Raw genomic sequence first — 22,625 nt, 5'->3', positions numbered from 1 at the left:
TTAGTATTTGACTGACAGATTGTTTTCTTTTGTAATGCTTTTTTTAATAAGTTTTCTTAACTTTTGTTTTTATTTTTCAAATTTGTTTCCACTCCAATTATCTCATATTTGTAAATATTGTTTTTCACTTTTTTATTTATTTTTTTACATAAAATAGTTTTTACTACCGCTTCGTCTTTGTATTTTATAATTTCCTTTGACGTTTTGGTAATCTATTTTTAATTGATATGATGTATTTTTGTTTGCAACCTTTTTTTACTAGTTGTAAGTAGTAAATTGATTATACTTAATTCATACTTTTTAATTTTGTTATTTGGTTTTTACTTGAGTACTTTTATTTGTTGGTTTTTACAGTTTAATTTACTTTTTGTAAATGTTTTTGTGCTTTTGAAATCTGTTCTTTTTTTTTGTTTTGCATACATTTGTTTATGCTTTTGGAACTTATTTTCTAATCAATTTTTACCATTAATTTATTTTGTTATTTTTTAATTTTGTAAACGTTCCTTAAAAACAAACAATTTATTCAAGTTTTTGTGATTTTATCTTCACTTTTGTAGATTTGAACTTTTCACCATTTTTCATCCACCAGAGCCTACAAGTATTGTATGATATCCAACATACAACATTGAGTACGTAGTATTATGCTGTGCTTAGTCATGACCACTTCAGTGTTTAAAATTTGAGTCACTATTCAGCCACCACAACAAGAACCCTACGGATTTCAACCACCTTAACAACAAGAGTCTGAACGTTTTTGTTAGCTACAAAACCACTTTATTGAATAGCAGATTATGTCCTCTACAGTTAAAATGATACATCCTGATTTATTTTTAATACATTAAATAATTTCTCTCTCTCCATGTTTAGATAAATAGCTCTAGTCTTTTTTCTTATGAACCATCTAGGTAATAATAATAATAATAATCGAGACAAAAAAAAAAAGATCATGTGACGTGTGTTTTATGGCAACTAAGCAGTCGAAGGAGGAGCCGTCCTTTTCTCTCTTCCGAGAGAGCAAAAAAATACAAAACTAGACTCTTTATGTACAAGGGATGCTAGGCGTGTGCTAGTATTTTGTTTTCAAACATAAAAATAATCATTATAATAATAATAATATTAAAGGTGAATTAAGGGAAGGTGACGCTGGGAATGTCGGGTAGAAACAATCATTTGCGTTACATTCGCGTCAACATGATAAGTTAGTTGTGGTCAGTGTGTTGTTTATGGACACTTTTTACTCAGTAGTATTGCGTGGGAACAAGATGGCGCCCGTCCCCGCATCCTGCACCTGAGAGGCGGCACCAAGGTTGATTTTGGCCAGAGTTTAAGAGCTCATGGACAAGCATGTACAGTACAGTATGTCGCCATTTTGTGGTTTCAGTCAACAGTGGCAAATGATATATGAATGGATTTTTGTTTTACCTCCGCCAAGGAAGTTATCACGCTGTTTTTAAATGTTTTTTTTTTTTCCTCCTTTCACGAGTAGGTTAGGAATTTGTCCAAGAATATCATTTTGGGACTTAATATCCAGGATTGTGATGACAAAATCAAATGTATTTTTAAAATAATGTGTGTGTGAAGGGTGTACATACAATTAAGCCTATATTTTAAGTTGATGTAAATTTAGAAATTTTAAACTTTCATCACTCAGCTGAAAATTTGTTTTTAATTACAAAACAAAGAAATATTTCCAGCTAAATCTCACCAGATAAAGTGGACTTCAATCTCACAAACATGAATAATTCTGAGATTTACTGTATTTACTATTCATAACTGGAAGGCCATGTCAAATCAAGGCATTCATTTCAACCAGAAAGAACACTAGAAAAGTGGTTAAGTTTAGCAGCTCGCAATCCAAAGCATACCACATCATGCGTCAAACATGGTATTGATCTGGAAAACGGTATTCTTTTTTTTAAATAAATGTGTGTAGCTGCCGTGTCTGAAGCTGTCATGTCAAAAGTAAGTTGAATCCAGACTGAAAATAAACATGGCAAATTCCATTTAACGGGTTCAGGACACACAGATCCACATTTGGCTTTCCAACACAGTGGTTATATTTATGTCAAATTTGATTTGCCTTGACAGATGCTGTGATGTCATACCAATTTTAGTCAGGATTGGAACCAGATTTGGCTGTAATGTAAACCAAATTCGAAATTCTGTTAAAATTTTATTTTATGTTTCGATTGTATCTTAAGCCTTGGCGGAGGTCTTGGTGACAAAGGGTCATTGGTGTGCTTTTTAGGGCGCTGCTCCGCTGCGCCGCAAACACAGCCAGAGGAGCACAAAAGGTGGTCCTGCCACCTGTGCACAACCTCTGTCAAAAAAAAAGCAAGTTGGATTTTCGGAAAAGTGCCAATAAAAAAAAAAAAAGACAACTTGAAGCTCGTTTGCGCCACCTAACGGAAGCGGCGGAAACAACTCCATTGGAAAGACTCGGCCGGGACCCGCGGCTCCGGGCATTCAAAGTTGTCAACAAACCACTTCCCGATCTTTAAGTATCAATCGCGCTGAAATGACACAATATAAATTATGTGTGTGTGCGTGTATGTAAAAGGCAATTTATGTGTGGCTATCATGTATTTTCATCATTAAAACATAACAGTGAATCTCTGGAGGTCTTGTCTAAAGATGTCGATGCGGAATGTCAGTGTTAACGGAAACGGGTGCCACAGGGGCGAGGTTGGGTTGGCGGGCGTTCGCTCATCTCAGTGTTAGCGGCGACGCGAGTTAGCCGCTCTAAAGGCACTGGGTTTTTCCTCTCCGACCGGCGGTAGCCCCTCTGTGCGGCAGTTATTTATTCGTAGGAATGAAGATATGGAGGGCACCATTGTGTTTTCATAGAGGGGGAGTGTAGTCCGATTGGTGGGTAGGAACAGCACAGTGAGCCCCAAAGAAGCTTCACCCGGCAGGTGAGAAAGGTTGGCGTCTCCCTATCTTGTAGTATGACGAGAGTAGCCGAGAGAATCTTACCGGTCCAGCCAGGAGGTGTTCTAAGTGTAAGGGTGGTTCAGAGTGGGCAGAAATAGAGGAAAATACACAGATGGATGCTGAGAGGGGAAGAGTATATTGGCGTCTTCGGCCACCTCGGGGTTACAGGTGGGTTGGCCTCCCACTTTACCCTTCACAGCTCAAATCAGGTCCCTGCGAGAGAGGCACGACACGGCCACACTGGGACTGACTGGCCCAGCCAGCGGTGGTGAATCCACGACCCGAGCACTACACAAGGACATTTCACCCCAACTGTGCATCATGCGAGGGTGGGGCAGGTTGGCATATTGGGCCACGCGGGGAGCAGGTGGGGGGTTGGCAACGGCCCCTTTTTTTCCCCTTCCGTTCACAGCTCGGTGACATGGAGCGGGTAGTTAGGGGGCGGGTGCCCTGGAACCTGGGACTGCAGTCGGCGGATGTGACAGCTATGGCAGAGCAGGTGGCCATCCAGAGGGTAACAGCGGTGACCCTCTTCATCGTTTAGCTGGAGGCCACAGTCCTGGTGGAAACAACAACCAGCAAGTTATGGATCAATACAAACACCACTGTAGGTGTTGCGCACAAAGAATCTTTAGAACCTGTCAAAAGAGTCTATAATGGCAGATGAAAACTAATAAGTAGGCTTCCTTTGTCTTTTTTGTGGGTCTTCTCATGTAGATACCAACCAAATGTTGCCAAGTGAAACTGGCCTCAGGGGAAATATTTTCTTTCTTTACACTTTATTCCTGAAAATTAGACCTTCCTTCTAATTGCCACAATTAGTCACCATGGTTCAATTAAGAAAAATATCGCGCTCAAATAGAAGACACCCTTTTCCCATCAGCAAGGAAACGTGTGAGTGTGTGTGCGTTTGTGTGTACTTGTGTGCGTGTGTGATCTTACCTCACAGTGGTAACATTCCACATGGTAGTCCTTGTCCATCGAGACCACCCGAATGGTCTCCTCGGAGCCCTGATGGGGAAAACCCAGTGTTAGATGTTCAAGTGGCCACAATGTTGTAATATATTTCCAATATGTTAGCAATTCAGTCGATTGTACATGCAAAAGGCGTTGTGGTTACCTGGGCTGGGAGAATGGGCTGGTTGCAGGAAGAACACTTGGGAGCAAAAACCCTGCATTGGAAAAAGACCACATAGCAACATTGTGAGGTTATTAAAGTTAACAAAAACTAATGAAATAAGTCAACGTAAGATAAAATAAAAATAAAAATTCTTTGAAAAAATGAAAACTGATTGAAAAGACATATTACGTTTATGAAAAATAACTGTAATTTAAGCATACATTTCCTTTTCATCTTTGTCAATTAATATGGTGATACGGTTTGTTTGTTTGTTTTAAAGCATAAATTTTGGTATTGTTGTCCATCCGTACAGAGGAAGGAAGGTCAAACAGCCGTTTGAGAATTGTCGTTGACTTTACTTTATGACACAATACTTACTGACTTTTTTTTTTTAACCTTGCACTCGTCCAATACTCCATACATTTAAAAAAAACTAATACTCAAACAAATTTAAACAAAATAAAAACTAACAAACCTACTGTAAAAAATAACTGAAAATGAAATAAAAACTAACTATAATGAACAATCCCAAACTATTATAACCCTCTCACATTATTCTTATTATCAATAAAATCTTTTGCAAAAGTATTTCGCTGCAAATACTGAATAAATATGACTCCAATGCCTCAGTCAAATGAAGACTGCAGTGCCGCAGTCAATCCAAACCAAAAGGATAGACAAAAAAAATAAAAATAAATAATTGCCAGTTTTTTCCTGTCACGTCCGTAGAGAGCAGAGAGGTTTTCTTACGTGTGGTAGTCTTTGACACAGTAGATATTGTTCTCCACGTCTACAGTGAAGGGCACCCCGTCCAAACCTTCTTTACACACGACACATCGAAAGCAGCCTGGATGGTAAGACTTTCCGAGCGCCTGGAGGATCTTCAACACCACAGAGGAAGCACATAAGAAGTGGGTAACCGTTTTGGACTGAAGCCATGGAATCAAGTGGGGATAAGGGGACGGCCATTTTGTCACTTCTGTCGACTGAAAATGACATCGTAGCTGTTCAGGGCTTAGCTAATGACCAATCGCGGCTCCTCTGTTTTCTGAAGCTGAGCCATGATTCGTCGTTAGCTGAGCCCTGAGCAACTGTGATGTCATTTTCAGTTGACAACAAGTGGCAAAATGGCCGCCCCCTGACATGGCCAAAAACAGGTGGATTTTACTGCATAACTTATATTTCACAAATGAAATATTAATCAGAATGCCGTGTTTGGACAAGTGGGCCTGCATAGATCAAATTCTTGTAAAAAAAAAAAAAAAAAAAAAAAAAAAATGGGGGTTGACTTCTCCTTTAACGGGACCGTTAGACCAGTTTAACATGTTATCACTGTTCATCAGCAAACTGTAAACGGTCTCCTATTCCACTGTATTAGCATCTATGCTAACGATCGTTAGCTTACCATCTCCATGATGAGGTGGCCACACACAAAGCATTTCTCGGCCGTCTGCTGGAAACCAGAGTACTATGGAAAAGATCACAGGCAATTTCATTTTTTAATTAATTTATTAATAATTATAATTATATAATTAATCATTATAAATTATTACTTAATGTATTCATTTTATTTTATTTATTAATATTTTATTTTTGGGGGAGGGGGGAATTGGGACGCTTATAATTTTATTTATTTTTTTTGTCACAGAGTGGGCCAGGTCCAAAATCTGCAGGAACCTTCGCAGGCTTCGTAAAACATGTAATTGAGGATGTGTGCATCTCCACACTCTGGATTGACCATCTGTCATCAACCTTCACAAGGGGCGAGCTAATTAACCTCCCCAAGGGAGGGTAATTTGAGGAAAATCAGTGTGAATTGGATGGGTGTTCCCAAACTCTAATTGCAGTGTCCATGTCTGGTTTTCAGTGTCTTGGAGGGTGGGGGATAAAGAATGTTTTCGAATTTCTTTTTCAAAATTATAAAATTAAAAACTACTTACTAAAAAGTCTTCCTCGCAGTAGACCTTCCCGTTGACATTATAGAAGGCTTTCCCTCGCAACCTTCTCCCTAAAACAAAAAAGAAAAAGAAATACAACGCATGAACAACATGAGCATGAGACCTCAATTTAGTGAGCAGCAAAGGATTAACTCCGGGTATGCGCATGTTTTGCTTTTTCGTTGACATTTAGAGGCTAAAAGATGAGTATTGAAAACAGTGAGAGGCCTTCAGTGAAGTCTTAATTAGTCTGATTTGAATTAATACATACACACACTTACGCACTACTCGGTGTTAGACCACCTCAGCTCCGTCTTGAAGATGGCCTTGCAAGTATATTTGCAATCAAATCCATACTTTAGCCTCCTTCGGCCATTGTGGGTTAAAAAAAAAAAACACAAATATATTTTAGATATTGTAACGGTCGCCGGGTAAGAATGTCTGGTGTGGATTTGTTGATTCCGCGGCCCTCTCACAAGTGATTATCGAATCACAGAATACGTTCGCACCTTCAACGTAAAGCCTGCAAGAAGGCCTTACAGTCACCAACTCGTGATGTGATTGGCTATCGCAACTGCCTATCTTTCTCCACCTTTGATTTGAACACATTTTACTAAGTTTCTTCACAGGCATAACTTTTTTGTCACATATTTTCTCACATAAATATGTGTGGGTTTATTTTAATCAGTGACCTTAAATCGAAAGAAGCATGTCGGACGCCCAGCAGATGGTCTGGCCCAAAGCAGGCCACATTGTGCCTCAATTTAATTACTCTGACCACCGATCTCAATAGGATTCCATTCACAATCAATACAGCAGACTGCTCTACATCCCCCACTGCCCCCCCCCCACCTTACCCAAAAACACACCCTATCCTCCTCCTCTTCCGTGCATTGTGCGAGCCGCTCACAAACATGCCGATTATAGCCGAATGGAGAGAGGAAGTCCATCGTTGACACAAGAAGGATGTTGGAAGGCTTTGAAGTCCTTTTCGAGATTTTGTGTGACCCCTAAAATCCATTAACCGAATGAACATTTGTGCTTTAAATGCTTTTTTGTTGGCCGCATTTTGCGGTAGTGGACCGCCAAGCGTTTAGCGGAAGGGTACCTAGATTGCGGTTGGAGGGCAGGGGACTGTTCGGAAAAAAAGGGTCAAGTGCCCAGCTCTGTGCACACATATGTGGGGGGGGAGCGATGTAATGTCATGTGATTGTATGACAAGAAAGAGGCTTGTGAGTTCGTTTCTGCAGGTTGGAAAAAGTGTGTGGGTTTGCGATGGTGATACTAAACTGGTCCATCTCGGATGCTGGGCTGCTTGAAACATAGATCTTGGGCAAAAAAAAAAAAAAAAAAGTTTGGGCACCCCTGACGTAGCGCAGCCACTTGGTAAAACGTTATTCTTTTATTATTGGTCCTAAATAGGGCAAAATTATTGAACAATTTCATGTTGAATTCTGAGGTTGAGCTAAATTCCCACGGCCGAGTCTTAATTCATGAGCCCGATCTATAGGGGAAAATGTGCAACAGGCCGCTTGTGCCCACCCCGCCCCTCCTTCATCTTTCAGGCCGTGCCCCCCCGCCCCCTTTTCAAATTCATTTAACGCTGTGCCACGTCTCTGCGGCCGCGCGATGACTTCACTCGAGCCTGGCGGGGGGAGGCAATGTCGAGCATCGTAAATCTGCAGCGTTAGTCGGGATTTAATTGTTGTCCCGGGCCACCGTTGGTTTAATGGCTAAAAAGCTCCTCCCGTTTAACAGTGAAATTTATGCAATCGCTATATTTCAAACGTCACCACGACGCCGGGAGACGGTCATACGTTAACACCCACACAAATGGGCCGAGGAGCCCAGGAATGCTGCGCACACAATAGGTGAGACTTTTAAGACGAGGCAGACTGAGGAGCAATTAGCATTTCTAGCCAGCGCAGAGGGAGGAAGCCACCCTCGCGTCCTCAAAGGGCCTAACCTTGCAGGAAGAGTGAGATTATAGAGAAAGGGGGGAGGGGGGGTGGGTGTTGCAAGGTTTCTGGGAGTCTGGGAGGTGGACACAAAAGGGCCCCGGCGTTGACGCGGGCCGACTGAGCAAACGGGGACATTCCTTCTGCCTGAGGTCACTAGCTGGTCCCATTCAAACCCGCCCCCGAACGAGGATGGGGGAAGGTGGGGTGGGGCGTGGGGGGCACGGGGGGTATCCCTCCATGCCCCCTCGCTCTCCTCCGGCCTTTTGTCAGCAGACAAACCGGGCAGAGGCGCAAAGCACCAGCTGCATTTTCTGCAATCTGGCAGTCTTTGGGCAACCCAAGTATAAAATAAAGTGGAACCACGAAGGCAAGGGTGTACAAAGTGAGGCCTAGGGAGCATTTTTGCCTCCATCATCGAATGTGGGCTGGGCTGAGCATGGCATCAAAGTTTGACGACCGTTTCAAGGTTTCGCAATGGGGGGGTGAAGGCCCGTTCATTAGTGCCTGCAGCTTTAAAAGACGATGAAATCAGCAGGGGTGGGAGAGTACTGACAGCAGGTATCGGCATCGAGCCCATGCAAGCTTTATTTTAAGGTATCGAGTACTCATGGAGGCTGCCCATACCAGTCACTGATACTTACGGCAATAAAAAAAAACAGATAAAAAAATATGACCGAGTAAGAGATCAGATCAGCGAATCGTCATCTACAAAAGAACAAAAGGTATTTATCGTAATTTTTGGGCATTGTGCTAAATGAAATTTTACAGATCAAACGTATTAAAGGTACTTGGTGAGTACTGAGAGTGAATACTTCTTTGTACTCTTAATTGACAAACAGCTACTTAAAACTTTATTCTACAAAAGGAATTGCAGTTATTAAAACAAAGTAATGGCAATTCAGGTACACATTTGATGGACAGTTCAAAGGGTTCCGACGTTTTCATCACGTAGCGTTAATCGAGACCGTTGATACATTTCCAGGTTGTCTTCAGTTTACTACGAACCTGACGCAGGAGTTTTGTGGTTACAAACGGCATATGACAGTGAACAAGTTTGAGCAGTGGCGTAAGAAAATGTGGTCACATAGCGCAAGAAGGCATCCAGTTACCACTTTACCCGTTACATGTTTTTCCACTTGATAGTTTCATATTTATGGCCAAGGTGCGTTTTTCATACGTATATTTACAGTTATCATGACCTAACTACTCCCCTCGCATAGGTTAGTGATAGAATACAAAATATTTCTATTTTAACTTGCCTGCACATTTGGGTTAATTCGCAGCCGTAGGAACGGACTCGCACCAAGAAAGTACAGGCAGTAGCGATACTATTAGCTCTTCTTATTAGCTATTAGCCACTAGCCAGCATATCTGTTCTTACAATAGAATTTGAGCAAATGTACAAAATGACTCACATAATTTCTTAAAAAGACACAAAACAAATAACAAAAGTCCAATTTAGTTTAATTGTTAATTAGATCATTTATATGATGGCATGTTTCAGCCATTTTGATGTGAACTTGTCACTTTATATTCTAAAGTAACTTCCTTGGCAGACTGTACTTTCCAGCCTGAGTGATACCCTCAAAGAACCCACCCAGAGTTCGCTAACTGTCACCACACCCTTCAGGGGAAATGTTAAAACCAAACAACATTCCAGATACGTCTTATCCAACGCTCCAATCAAGGGATAATCGACTTGAAACTGATTAATTTGGGAAGGGGGGGGCAAGACGAGAGCGGCGCATCCAGACAATCGGCTCAGCCTCAACATGCCGTGACGTGCACAGTTTTATTTCAACCCTCCTGATTGCCGGAGGCTTTGGACGCTTCAAGCACTATTTCCTGGCAGGCACTGCTAGAAAAACTCAGCCTGGTTTACATGGAGCCTCACGTTCCGATTAGCATTAGGTTAGATGCCCAAAGCAAATATAAACCCCATGTAAACACCTGATTTAGAATAAACAGGCCAAAACGGAATGGCATTTCATTCTACTTCACTTCACACAAGGGGCACGATAATCCCTTTGTCAAAGCAATCAAATGTCATTTTTTTGTTATGTCAACTGTGAATTGGAATGTAGGCAGGCTGCGTTCTCGCTTTGCCTCGATAGCCGCTTGAAAATATGGCAGCTTCCAAACGGAGCACAGAGAACCCATCAGAGACAGACGGCTTGCTTTCAGTGCAAACTCTCAAAGAACTAAAAGTAGGCGGTAGGAAAACAAGAAATATTGAACTAGCTTCCGCGGAAAATTCATGAGAAATCACATGACGTATACATAGATGTGAGCAAGACATAATTCTGTCAAATGTTTGTTTTGATTAAATGGAGAAGCGCATGCAAACAGCAGATTGGAATAGATCATGCGTTATCTGTATTTGTTAAGGTTATCTCAATTTCTAAAACTGTAATATGCATGAGTACAGCGCGGAACAAAAGCACAAAGAACAAAATGTTTCCGTCTTTCCCAGTTTCCTGTTTTGCTGCCGTCTTGGCAGGTACGACTGTTGGGCTTTCTTCTCCTTTTCAGAGGCCGCTTTGATGATGATAATTAGGAATGAGTCATCGTATGAGTGACTGACAGTCTGCTCAGCCAGGCCATGCAGAGAAGTCCCGTGGAAAATCATAATCATAGCATGTGTGGGGGGAAGTTTAACACTTACTTGGTCAGACGAAGACCTTGACCTTGAACAAACATTTGGTTGCTTCACTTGTTGCTGACCACACATTCCATAGTGGTGTTCAAAAATATTAGCGCCCGGTGCACATTTTGGTTTGAAAGATGTTTTTCAGGGATTTTACAGAAATAGTGGCACCTTGACTTACGAGTTTAATTTGTTCTGACCAGGTTATCACTTAAATTACTTGAAGAGCAAATACATTTTCCCCATTAACATGAATTGAAATTCCATTTATGCGTTCCAGCATCCTCCCCCAAAGTTGTATTCCTGTTACGAGGAATAGTTAGTCCATGAATTTAACTGTTGTTTTCTTAAATTGGTCTCTCTCTCTCTCTCTCTCTCTCTCTCTCTCTCTCTCTCTCTCTCTCTCTCTCTCTCTCTCTCTCTCTCTCTCTCTGAGGGCGTCCATGTGAACAGCGAGCTTTTAAAAGTTTGTGTCTGAGTGCACATATTCACAAGCAAAAAAAGAATACTACATGACATGCACTCAGAAAACTAATGAGGTGGTCTGTTGCGAAGAAAACGCACATAATCTACCTGTGTCTTACTCGGCCCTGCAACATCTTATCCATTTGGCATGGGACAATTTTTTTTTTTTTTTGGCGTTTAAGGGCACATGCCAGACCTTGGTACGCTCCCTGAACGTCCGATTGAGGTCCTCCGAGAAAGGTTGGCTCCAGTGGAGGAGGGAAGTTTGTGGGTTTTTTTTTTTTTTTGCATTCTTGGCCATTTCGTGAAAAAAAGGGTGCAACCATGGGAGTGAGCCAAGAGGAGGGCTCAATTATGCATGGTTAAACAAAGCCCAAGCTGTCTGGGCAACAACAAAAATAAAAAGAAAGCCAAAAAAACGAATACAGTCACACGGACGCAGCTCCCGATTTATCGCTGAAGGGTGTTATGACAAGACTGCTGCTTAAAAGAAAACATTCCCATTCAACTTGAGGTCAAATGATACATCAGAACCGTTTACATGAACCATAAACCATCTGTGGAGGGAAGGGACGGCCAGCCAAGCTTCAAACAACCACCATTCGCTAATGGAAGACGTGATTTCCCCGATTAGATGCAACAATAATTCTCACGTCGGATGCTACGCGCTCCAAAAATCCCACAATCCCAGCAACCGGACACTGTTCCTCACACAATGAACAGGAAAGTATGCGGCTTCGGTTTCGTGTAAATTTAGAGGGCCGTGCTTCCCTGGGCGGATCAGTATCCGTGTGGAGTGTACGTATGAATGGCCGCAACCTGGCTCAAAGGCTTTGTCCCGACATCTTCCCCTTGTTTCCCCGGGAAACGGGAAAGGTGGGGTGGCGGTGGTGGAGTCGGGTGACAGGAACCTCTATAACACACGCACATGCGCACGCACACGCACACAACTACAAACTGTACTTCAACTGAATTGGAGATTTAATTACAGCCTTCAAGACAAATAATGTCCGCGGAATTTCAGAAACCGGAGGAAATTCCAAAGCAGCCAGCCGGGGGGTAACAATAAGGAATTTTTAGAGAAAGTGAGTTGGCATTTTCCAAGTTGTTTTGAAGCTGAACAACAAGCTGCTTGCAGACATTAATACTTCTTACCAGGCTCAATGAGAAAGTGGATTCTGATTTTTATTTTTTTTTTGGTACACACGTCTGTCCTGGCTGCTTATTACCGTACAGTGAACCCCCGCTGTTCGTAGGGGATAAAGAGCAAACCCTGCTGCGAATAGTGAAAATCCCAGCGTAATTGACAGCAACCCCAAATCGTTTGAACTGATATCGTCTTTATCGTTCATAGATGGCACAAGAAGGCTGCAAAGCACTTTGATTAGACAAGGCTATGGCTTGACTCCACTCCCTGGCACCAAGACGTCCCAAAATAGCACCAAAGTAATATTTATATAACAGTGTGTTTTTAACTTTTATGAACTTTTACTTACTTACGATGACTTATCCCCTGGAGCGACTTCATTTTTGTATTTCTTTTTAGTCACTTATTTAAATGATTATGTTAATTCATCTGGCCGTTTTATGAAAGAAAATTTGGCACAGAATCATAAAGGTTTTCTCAACCTTCACACAGAACTAATAATGGTGTGAAAGGAAAAAAAAAAGAAAGTAAATACGAATCGAGACATATTAAATAAGAAAAAAATAAATTAAAAAAACAGAATATATACGTATACGAACACTAAATGATATTCAAAGGTTCTACGATGTATCCTAAGCAAAGATTATTTCCTGTGCATAAGCATGAACATGAGGCACTTTCACACACTGGCATTTGAAATATGTATTAGGACGAGTGCAATGAAGCATGATCCATCGGTCACTATGGCAACCGCGGATGTGGATGTGTTTGGTCCACAGACTCGCAATCGTTGCAGGTCAATTTTATACTTTGTGGTGTACTTTATTAGTATTATTGTCCAATATTTTTCCCACTCACCACATGAGCAGCAGGTGAAGCAGTTGGTGTGATAAAGATTCCCCATGGCCTGGCAGGCTTGGCTGGCTCCATAAACGCCTTTGCCGCATTTAATGCAGATTCCTGTTGCAAACGAACACAGATGTTAAGTTGATTTACCAGACCTAGTTTCTGCATCACCTTGGTGTATTTCATACAGACAGGTCAGCAAAGGTCAAGACCACCAATAACAACCGAGCACATTGACCTTGTGATAAAAAAAGAAATACAAATTTAAAAAAGGATTTGGAGGGAGCAGTAGCACCACAAGACAACTTCGCCTGAGGTCACATTCCTCAGGGAGTGCGGGGTCAAAGCCTGGTTGAGGTCAGTCCGGGGTCACGATACCGACAAGACGTGAGCGCGACCGCCCGCCGCCCTTCCTCCTCATGCAGGCAAAAATAAGACAAAACGCAAATCATCTCAGAAATACTGCTAGACAGCAAAGATGCAAAGAGTGACTTGAAGCTAACGAGGAAAGCAAGAAGTGGCACTCTTGTTGCATGCTTACTGGCATGTTTGGTTGATTTTTTTTACATTTTATATTTAATACAGAGGAGTGATGTAAATATTTCCGGACTTCCTGTTTTGTTATACAAGGCAGAAAGAATTGGATTTATTTGCCTCTCTGCTTCTTACAATTCAAACTTTGCATTTATATCCATCCTTTATCTGTACCGCTTCTCCTCACTAGGCAGGCGGAGGGTGCTGTAGCCTATCCCAGCTATCTTCAGGCAGTAGGCGGGGGACAACCTGAACTGGATGCCAGTCAAACAACCATCTGCGCTCACACTGATACCTAGGGGCAATTTAGAGTGTCCAAGCAACCTGCCATGCATGGTTTGGGAATGTGTGAGGAAACCGGAGTACCCGGAGGAAACCCACACAGGCACGAGGAGAACATGCAAACTCCACACAGGAAGGCCAGAGCATGAATCAAACCCACAATCTCTGCTTTGCATTTATATGTAAATAATAATTAATTCATTCTCTCAACTGCTTATCCTCACTTGGCTCGTGGGTGTGCTGGAGTTTATCCCAGCTGTCTTTGGACGAGACGCTGGGTACACCCTGAACAGGTCATCAGCCGCTTGCACAAATTGACAGACAACAATTTCCACAAACATTCACGCCTACGGACAATTCAAGCATAGGTCTTAAACTCCGGTCCTTGAAGGCCGCTATACTGTACATTTGAGATATTTGCCTCCACCAACGCGCCTGATTCAAATGATCAGCTCATCAGCAAGCTCTGCAGGAGCCTGACAAGGATTCTGATCATTTCAATCAGGTGTGTTGGAGGAGGGGAATATCTAAAACAGGAAGGATATTGGCCCTCAAGTACTGGAGTCTTACACCTGTGATTTAGAGTCTTCAATTAACCTATCAAACATGTCTTGGGATTTTGGGAGGGACACACAGGAAGGCTGGTGGAGCCCGGATTCGAACCTACGACCTATGCACTGTGAGTCAGATGCCCTTATGTAAACATATTTCTTCTTTGTATGTAAGGGTATAAATTTAACAACATAAATAAAGTCCCAAGAGACTAGATAGTTTTATGTAGTGCTCAAAAGCAAAAAAATGTGTATACTTGGTTTCATTTTTTTTTACAGATATTACAACATTACACCCGTAAAGTCACAGTTCAGGTCCTGCAGATTTACGGATTTTTACAATGTTTTAAACACAATTTTTATTTTTGTTGGTCACTGACCTCTTTTTTGTGGAAAATAAATATTGAATTGTTTAACAGTGTTTTGAAAAAAAAAAACCTATATATATATATATATATATATATATATATATATATATATTGGTTTTTTTTGCAGTTTTATATATATATATATATATATATATATATATATATATATATATATATATATATATATATATATCATATTCAGAGTCATAAATACCCTTCAGAACAGGTGTGGGCAAACTACGGCCCAGGGGCCACATGCGGCCCCTTAAACGTTTTAATCCGGCCCACCAAACTTGAAAAAAGTTAAATGAATTAACCTTGTCAACGTTTTATTTTCTAAATACTGCAGTGTGTCAAAGACATATATTTTGTTGTAATGCTTTTGTTCACTTTCATTCAAAATTAAATGCATTTTTTTTTCTCAGATGAGGTGAAGTTACCAAAACACTCCATCCATCTGCTCATGGTCCGGCCCTTCTGTCAAATTTTACAACCCATTGTGGCCCGCCAATCAAAAAGTTTGCCCACCCCTGCTTAAGAAGGATTCCATAACTCCAATGTTAGGATTTGACATTAAAAAGTGGCCCAATGGCACTACGTGACTGGGTACACTAGCCCGATTAGGACAGTACAGTTTTAAAAAAATAAAGTATGATGAAATTTCCATCCATCCATTATCTGAACTGCGAGGGTCGCGGGCGTACAGGAGTCAATCCCAGCTGTGTTTGGGCAGCAGGCAGGGTACAACCTGAACTGGTTGCCAGCCAATCGCAGGTCAGTTTCTACTATTTACTCTTCATAATTTTGAGTTTCATCCACTTAAATTGATCAATCTTTATTGATCTTTTTTACCGCACAGCACATATTTTGTGTATCACGTACAGTCCTTTTATAAGGAATGGCTTGAACAAGATACGTAGTATACAGCTGAGAAAAGGGGCAACCCTGGTTCTGGCAGGGCCACCACAAATTGGCGACAAATTAGGTAGATTGAATCAACAGCATCGTTCAAGAACACCACAGAAATGAACCAAATTATTAATTTCACGATTAATTGATAATCATGCTCTAGCCTAACAGCATAAAAACTGAGCTGCTAACAAGCTGAAAAAGCTCATTATCGCAGGTAGTGTTAAGCTATTGCAGTAAGACTGCTTACCACCAATTAATTGAAATCTACATCATTAAATCAGAGAAAACACAAGGCCACACTGTGCATTTCTAAAGAGCCTACAAAAGAAACATCCTTATCAGAGGTGCACAGGTGCACTTTGCTTATATTAGATCATAAAAGCTATTTGTATTCACACATACGAGTCCTCATTTTGCTTTGCCGATTACTTCCTCCATTTGTATTGAGTCCACCTTCCTTGCTTTCTCGCATACTGCTACGGTTTGCCAATGTTTCCTGTTTTTTTACATGGATGTTTAAGCAAACAATGTACCATTAACATACCACTTTTTAAGATCCCTTAACATTCAGTTGCCTACATTGTATGTAATACACGGCAATTTAGGGATACTAAGCATTTGGTGAAATTTACAGATAAACTTTCAATCCACTCTAACTTTGAAACATGAACTTAATTTGACATTTTCTACACTTTTGAATGCACAAAGATCAGATCAGCAACTGGTGTTTCATCCATAAATGGACCACTAACAGTCCTGGTTGGATTACACTTAGAGTCAAAGTTAAAGAGTCAGGCGGCACGGTGGACGACTGGTTAGAATATTGGTCTCACAGTGTAAAGGTGGTGGGTTTGATTCCGGCTCTGGCCTTCCTGTGTAGAGTTTGCATGATCTCCCCGTGACTCCGTGGGTTTTCTCCGGGTACTCCGGTTTCCTCCCACAATCCAAAAAAAAAAGGTTGATTGAACGCTCTAAATTGTCCCTAGGTGTGAGTGTGTGCGTGCGGATGGTTGTTAGTCTTTGTGCCCTGTGATTGGCTGGCAACCGGTCCAGGGTGTACCCTGTCTACTACCCAAAGAAAGCCAAGATACTGTTCCAGAATAAATTTTACAAATAAATACTATGAAATCAAAATACTGTTGCTTTTTACCTGAAACATTGAGTTTTCTCCACTTAAATCCATAAAGACATTTTATGGCACTCCGCAAATTTTAAAGGCACTTAAAATGAATCGTATTACATCATGAATGAGTACCGTTACTGGTTTTGACAGGGCCACCACAACTGTTTCTTTGTATTTTTTATAACATTATGTGTGTGCCGCGTTACCCTGTAGTGCTGCTATAACATCTAAAATTACATTCTGGGCATCAAAAAATGATCTTCTCTGGATTTCCAGTGGTGGAAAATATTTAAACTTCTTTGCAAAATAACTTCCTATAACCGGCCACTTTTATGTTGCTTTAACCTTGTGCCGAAAGTTTTCTTTTTTTTTTTTATTCAGAACTGGTCCTGCTGCATGCTGCATACCCACAGGTCGCAGGGAAAAGCATGTTCGTTAGTCTTTAACAAGACAGCAAAGATGTCCAGGCGTGTCACATCTAAAAAAGTCAAATAAAATTTGAAAAAAACAGGATGCCAAATCCCTTGTGTGCCCATTTTGCAAGACGTCTGTGTGGTAAGCACAGGATGTTGAGCATTCAACACCGGGTGGGGGTTAAAAATAAACTGCATTCCTGCACCTTTGCACTCAAGTACAGAACAGCTTCAAGTTGTGTGGACATTATTGTTCAATGAATACCACTCTGACAAAGTTAATCAAAAGTCAGCTGTGTTATCTGTGATACAGTGTCCGCTCAGGGCAGGTGATCAGACAGAACTAAACCTCTCTAACTCCCTAAAGTGTTGTCTGGAGCACCATCCTCGCTGCTCGTGTGCCAAGGCTCCGGTAGTGCCAGACTCCCCACAGGCTAGATAATGAAGGACTTTGCAGGGGCTTCGGGGGGGGGGGGGTCTTCAATTGCGGGCCTGTATTGCACCAGCTGTTGATTTACAGTTCCTTCACCACCACAACAAACAAGACAACCACTACTTCTACGATGCACACCCTTTGAAAATTTTAAAAAGGCACAGCGGTTCCTCCACTGTCGCTAAGGAAACAGATATGTCTTTTTTGGCCTTGTTCCCATTGCATTCATCTTACTTTTTCCTGTGAAAACAAGTTAGTATATTGAAGAACCGAATGCACCTTCATTGACGCCAATGTGCTTTTTTTTTTTTTTTTTTAATTTCCTCGACATAACGTACATTTTTAGTAACCTCATAGACTGTTTGAGGCCTTTAAATAACCTAAATGTTTTGGAATATTATTTAAAGATTATATACTAATGTACATGTTTTAAATCAAAGACAATTTTGGCCTTCAATGAAGCCAACATACAAGCTTTGGGAACACCAAAGACGACTCAGGATCTTCCATCCAGACAACGTTTTTGTAATGAAAGTTTGACTCTTCGATGAATCAAATGCGTTTTTATTTTTATTTTTTTTAAGTTGACCGAAACTAAACAAAAACATTTTACATCCTTCAAAGAACCAACTTCAAATATATGTTTTTGTATTTAGATGACTTATTCTTAGAATGACTTAATGTATGTTGTGCACTGAACAAAGCTTGTATTCTTTTGCAAACATCAAAGGCAATTTAGTCTCCATTTAACCTGATGTACACTTCATAAAAATAATGACGATACAGAACGTCTCTCCAATGAACAAAATGCAGAGTTTTCGTTCATCATCAGATACTATTAAGTCTGCATTGAACCAAACATACATCTTACTGTCAACAAAGGCTAGTCTTTAGTGAGTAATGTTCATGATTTCATAAATATTTAATATGATTTTGTCTTCAATGAATCAGATGCAAGATGCAAGTTTTATCCACATCAAAGACATATCTTTAGTGATCCTAACACACAACACATTTTTGTTAGAACAGATATGAATAACACCAATTAACAGACTGCTGTGTGTCTAACCACCCTTAGTACCTTGCCGCTGCACTTGGTTCACCATATTGTTTGGTTTGGGGTACCTAAAAGCCACTTAGGTACCCAAAGCTCAAACTTCAACATTGTCAGACCAACAACTCGTGCATGTTGTCAAGTTCCAAGCACACAAGCAACACAACATACAAGCAAGCACCTACCAAAATACTCTTTCTTCATGTGCATCTCCAACTCCTTCTCCAGCTCCCAGGTTAGTGCCTCCAACCGCCTCTCCGCCTGACTGGGCCCGCTCTCCCGGCTTGGGGTCACCTGGTAAGGCAACTTGAACCTCGGGCCCACGGTGGGTGTTTTGGATGTCACTTCAAGGGGCAAGGGGTGCTCTTGGACATGTAGGCGCGGTTGCATCCCATTGGGTTCCCCTAGCTCCTGCAGGAGTGAGTCTTCGTGTCCCCCCAGCATTGAGGCCCTGGGCGAGGGAAGCTGTGGGTCCGGGTAGGTGCTCATGGATCCCCTGGAGCTGCGGGAGCTCCTTGAACTGTGGCTGGAGATGCTGGAGCGGGGACTGAGCACACAGACGGGAGCTCTGGCGCTCCCATCCTGGCTGCAGATGCTAGACCTCGGGCTGGCCATGAGCGGGGCGGCCCCCTCAAAATCTTCCCTGACGTGAGGACCATAGCGCGAGTCCGAGTAGCTGGACCTGGGGCTGGTGGTGAAGGAGTACTGGCTGGCCGTGCTGGACCTGGGGCTGGCGTGCCTCTGGTCGTAGCCCATGCTGATGCCGCTGGTCCGGTTGCTGCTGGGCTTGCTGCAGCAGTCGCAGCTGTTCAGGCTGGTCCTGGGGCTGGAGTGCTTGCTGGTGTCGCTGGCCGTGCTGGCGTAGCTGGACCTCGGGCTCGGGACGCTGGAGCCCTCGCTGTGCGCCAGGCTGGGGACCGCCACAACCAGGCTCGTCCGGGGGCTGGCGTGTTTGCTCTGCTCCTGCGAGGAAACGCAAGAGGACGCCAGGCTGGAACGAGGGCTGTGGTGTCTGCCGTCCATGCACACGCTGTTGCACCTGTTGCCGGGCAGAGGCAACGGCTTGTGGAGGGCGTCGAATGCGGAGCCAGTGCTGTACCGGTGCACTTCCAGCGAGTAACGCCGTTGCCTCTCGGAGGTGCCAGTGTAGCAGGGCAGCGCCACCTCGGACTTGCAGCAGCCCTCCTCGGCGTAGCCCGCCTCCCTTTGCGGGGTGCAGAAATCCACAGGGACAGTCCGGCCACATTGGACCGGACGCACCGGAGCCGCGTTGTAGACTTTGTTCGCCGACGTGAAGTTCTCCACGGTGTGATGCTGCTGCCGGAGCGCGGTCGCCCTCGAGTCCAAATCCCTTCCCGCGGCGTCCTGGCGGCGGTAAGCATCGTACAAGGAAAGCTCGTCCATCATTTGGCCGGCGCTGAGAGCCACGTCGTGCTGATAGTGCTCCATGTTGTTGTTGTTATTTTTGTAGTTTTTGTAGTCCGGAAACAAGTTAGCGCGGACCACTAGCGGAGGTCCATTCGGGAGGTACAAAACAAAGTGAAAAATCCAACCGCGTCGGCGCTAAGGTGTCTTTCCCCGTCGTCGTGAGCCACATATCCGTCCTCTCCGCTCCTACTGCGGCTGTAGAAAAAAAGTCTTCTAGCCGCGGCACCGCGCCTACGGTTTGTCAACTTGAGTTTTTTTTTTTAAGTTGAAAGGTCCTTACAGTCAATGGCGCGCTGCGCGGAGGAATTTCACCTCGCTGTTTGGAGTTTGGCCGTCTTACATTTCTCCCTACGCGGACAACAAAGTTAGCGGGGACTAGAGATGTGCCGACGAGAATAAATGTGGGCTGGGTGAAAAGAAAACGTCATCAAATGGGTTGTAAGAGTTAAAACGGAAGCCGAAATGAGGTTTTCCGAGGAGGGAGCTTCGGGGGACTCGTTCGCGCCAAAGGAATGTGGGGGATGGAGACGGGATGCACTGCGCCCCAGTGGAATGTGGTTAATGCTGCGGAGGAACAATGATCGCGACCAACTCAGCGAGGGGCTGCCGGTGTCGTGCCAAAGTACTTACCCCCGAAGAAATTTGTATCCCTGTCGCGGGAGCGCGCACGCATTGACTGAAGGCGGCGCAATGTTACTACGTTTGTTTTCATTGAAAGGCACGAAGAATGTATGATTTTGTGTTTTTGATTTGCTGTCATTTAAACTAGGTTTTCCATAAAAGTGGTAGTCTTCGTCGGTGTGGTTTTCAGCGCACCATTCGCTACAAGAAGGGATCCTGCTCAAATTTGCCACACTTACTTAAAATGATCCAATAAGTACACAGAATAAATCACTTGATGGTTGGGGTTAATATTTTTGTGATTGGGGGGGGGGGTACTTATTGTGGCAGCACCTGCCAGAATCTGTATCCCCCTTGTAACTTTGCTTTGGAAAGAGGGATCCTGCTCAAATTTACCACACTTACTCAAGATGATCCAATAAGTACACAGAAGAAGTCACTTGATGGGTTGGGTTAATATTTTTGTGATTAGAGGGGGGGTACTTATTCTGGCGGGTGCTGCCAGAATCAGCATCCCCTGGTAACTTTCCTACTGCGTAAGTGGTCAGTGAATGCACCTCGAGTCCGACGCAGAACGCGAGTGACTTTATTTATTTTTTTATTCTTTTGCTACTCTTGACGCGGCTATCAGTGGTTATAAAAAATAAACAAATCAGTCAATTGGAATACAATTACGTGTTCTCTAACAGGATACCACCTATCTGCATTTTGCCACTTAATTTGATCTCGCTGGAAACACGATAGCCCACTTCACTCATCCTCGCCCCTTTTCATCGTGTTTTGATCACTGAAATTCCCTTATGGTAGCTTCATTGATTGCAAAATTTCTTTGGTCTAACTAATGCAAATGCGGGGAATTTCCCCCCGATTTCGGCGCAGTCAAACGCTTACTTTGCGTGTTAAATTGTAGCGAATGGTGCGCTGAAAACCACACCGACGAAGCCACTTTTTTGGAAAACCTAGTTTAAATGACAGCAAATCAAAAACACAAAATCATACATTCTTCGTGCCTTTCAATGAAAACAAACGTAGTAACATCGCGCCGCCTTCAGTCAATGCGTGCGCGCTCCCGCGACAGGGGATACAGATTTTTTCGGGGGTAAGTACTTTGGCACGACACCGGCCCTCCGACACAACAGGAGGGTGTAAGCCAAAATGAGGCGCGGGGGAGTAAGCGGCCCAAAAGAGCATTAAAACGGCCGACAGTGCCCTTTGCACTAGGAAAGCTCAAGTCAGCTTTTTCTAAAACACATTATCGACAACCACAATGGTAACAAATTGTTGTGCATAAAAAACCCAATAATTAAAACAATAACATTATTACATAATTTCTAATTCAAATTCACAAGATCTCCATTTAGATTGAACTTCAGCATGTACAGGAGATGCAGAGTTTTATTCTGCATCTCGTTGCACAGTCCACATGCTGTGTGAAGCTGTTAGTCAATAAGAGCAGCGAGAGTGTAGTCCCCAATAAGCAGTATGAGGACACGGTGGTCATAGATGTCTCCGGCTGAGATGCTAAAATTCCTTTCTCTCAAACACAGCATGCATGACACCACTCGTGTTGAATGTAAATGAACACTTACAGTTTTCTAACTGCGGAGAGTTAGTCCATTGAGAACACACATATAGAATGAATGGTTCCATTCTCCTCCCCTTTCTAGCGCCACATTACTTTATTGCCAGCCCTCGTGTTACACCTCTCCTGCTGCAATGCTGCAATAAATTTTTAGCAGAGTGGATGTCGGCTGGCCGGCTCCATGTGTTGGTGAAGCACCTCACGGTTGTAGCATCGTAAGCAAATGGCAAAAGTCCAATAGTGCTGATATTTTCCACTTAATGAAAT

The 22,625-nt window shown here is 42.7% G+C and overlaps 1 protein-coding gene across 1 annotated transcript; it reads right to left on the bottom strand.

Moving 5' to 3' along the window:
* Positions 1-2,034: 2,034 nt before the first annotated feature.
* On the bottom strand, positions 2,035-20,724 carry wtip (WT1 interacting protein). Its single transcript, XM_088297310.1, has 8 exons — positions 18,913-20,724; positions 13,070-13,171; positions 5,995-6,062; positions 5,460-5,522; positions 4,805-4,935; positions 4,055-4,106; positions 3,877-3,945; positions 2,035-3,493 (listed from the first exon to the last, which is right to left on the bottom strand). Exons 1-8 carry the CDS (start codon positions 20,174-20,176, stop codon positions 3,341-3,343), a joined length of 1,902 nt encoding a protein of 633 aa, XP_088153436.1. The 5' UTR covers positions 20,177-20,724; the 3' UTR covers positions 2,035-3,340.
* Between the last annotated feature and the right edge of the window lie 1,901 nt (positions 20,725-22,625).

Source organism: Idiotropiscis lumnitzeri, chromosome 5 (genome assembly GCF_059441095.1).
Source record: "Idiotropiscis lumnitzeri isolate Australia: NSW breed Sydney's pygmy pipehorse chromosome 5, RoL_Ilum_1.0, whole genome shotgun sequence".
In the NCBI taxonomy this organism is placed as follows: Eukaryota; Metazoa; Chordata; class Actinopteri; order Syngnathiformes; family Syngnathidae; genus Idiotropiscis; species Idiotropiscis lumnitzeri.
The sequence above is the reverse complement of the archived record's forward strand: the minus strand, read 5'-3'. Positions and strand labels throughout refer to the sequence as shown.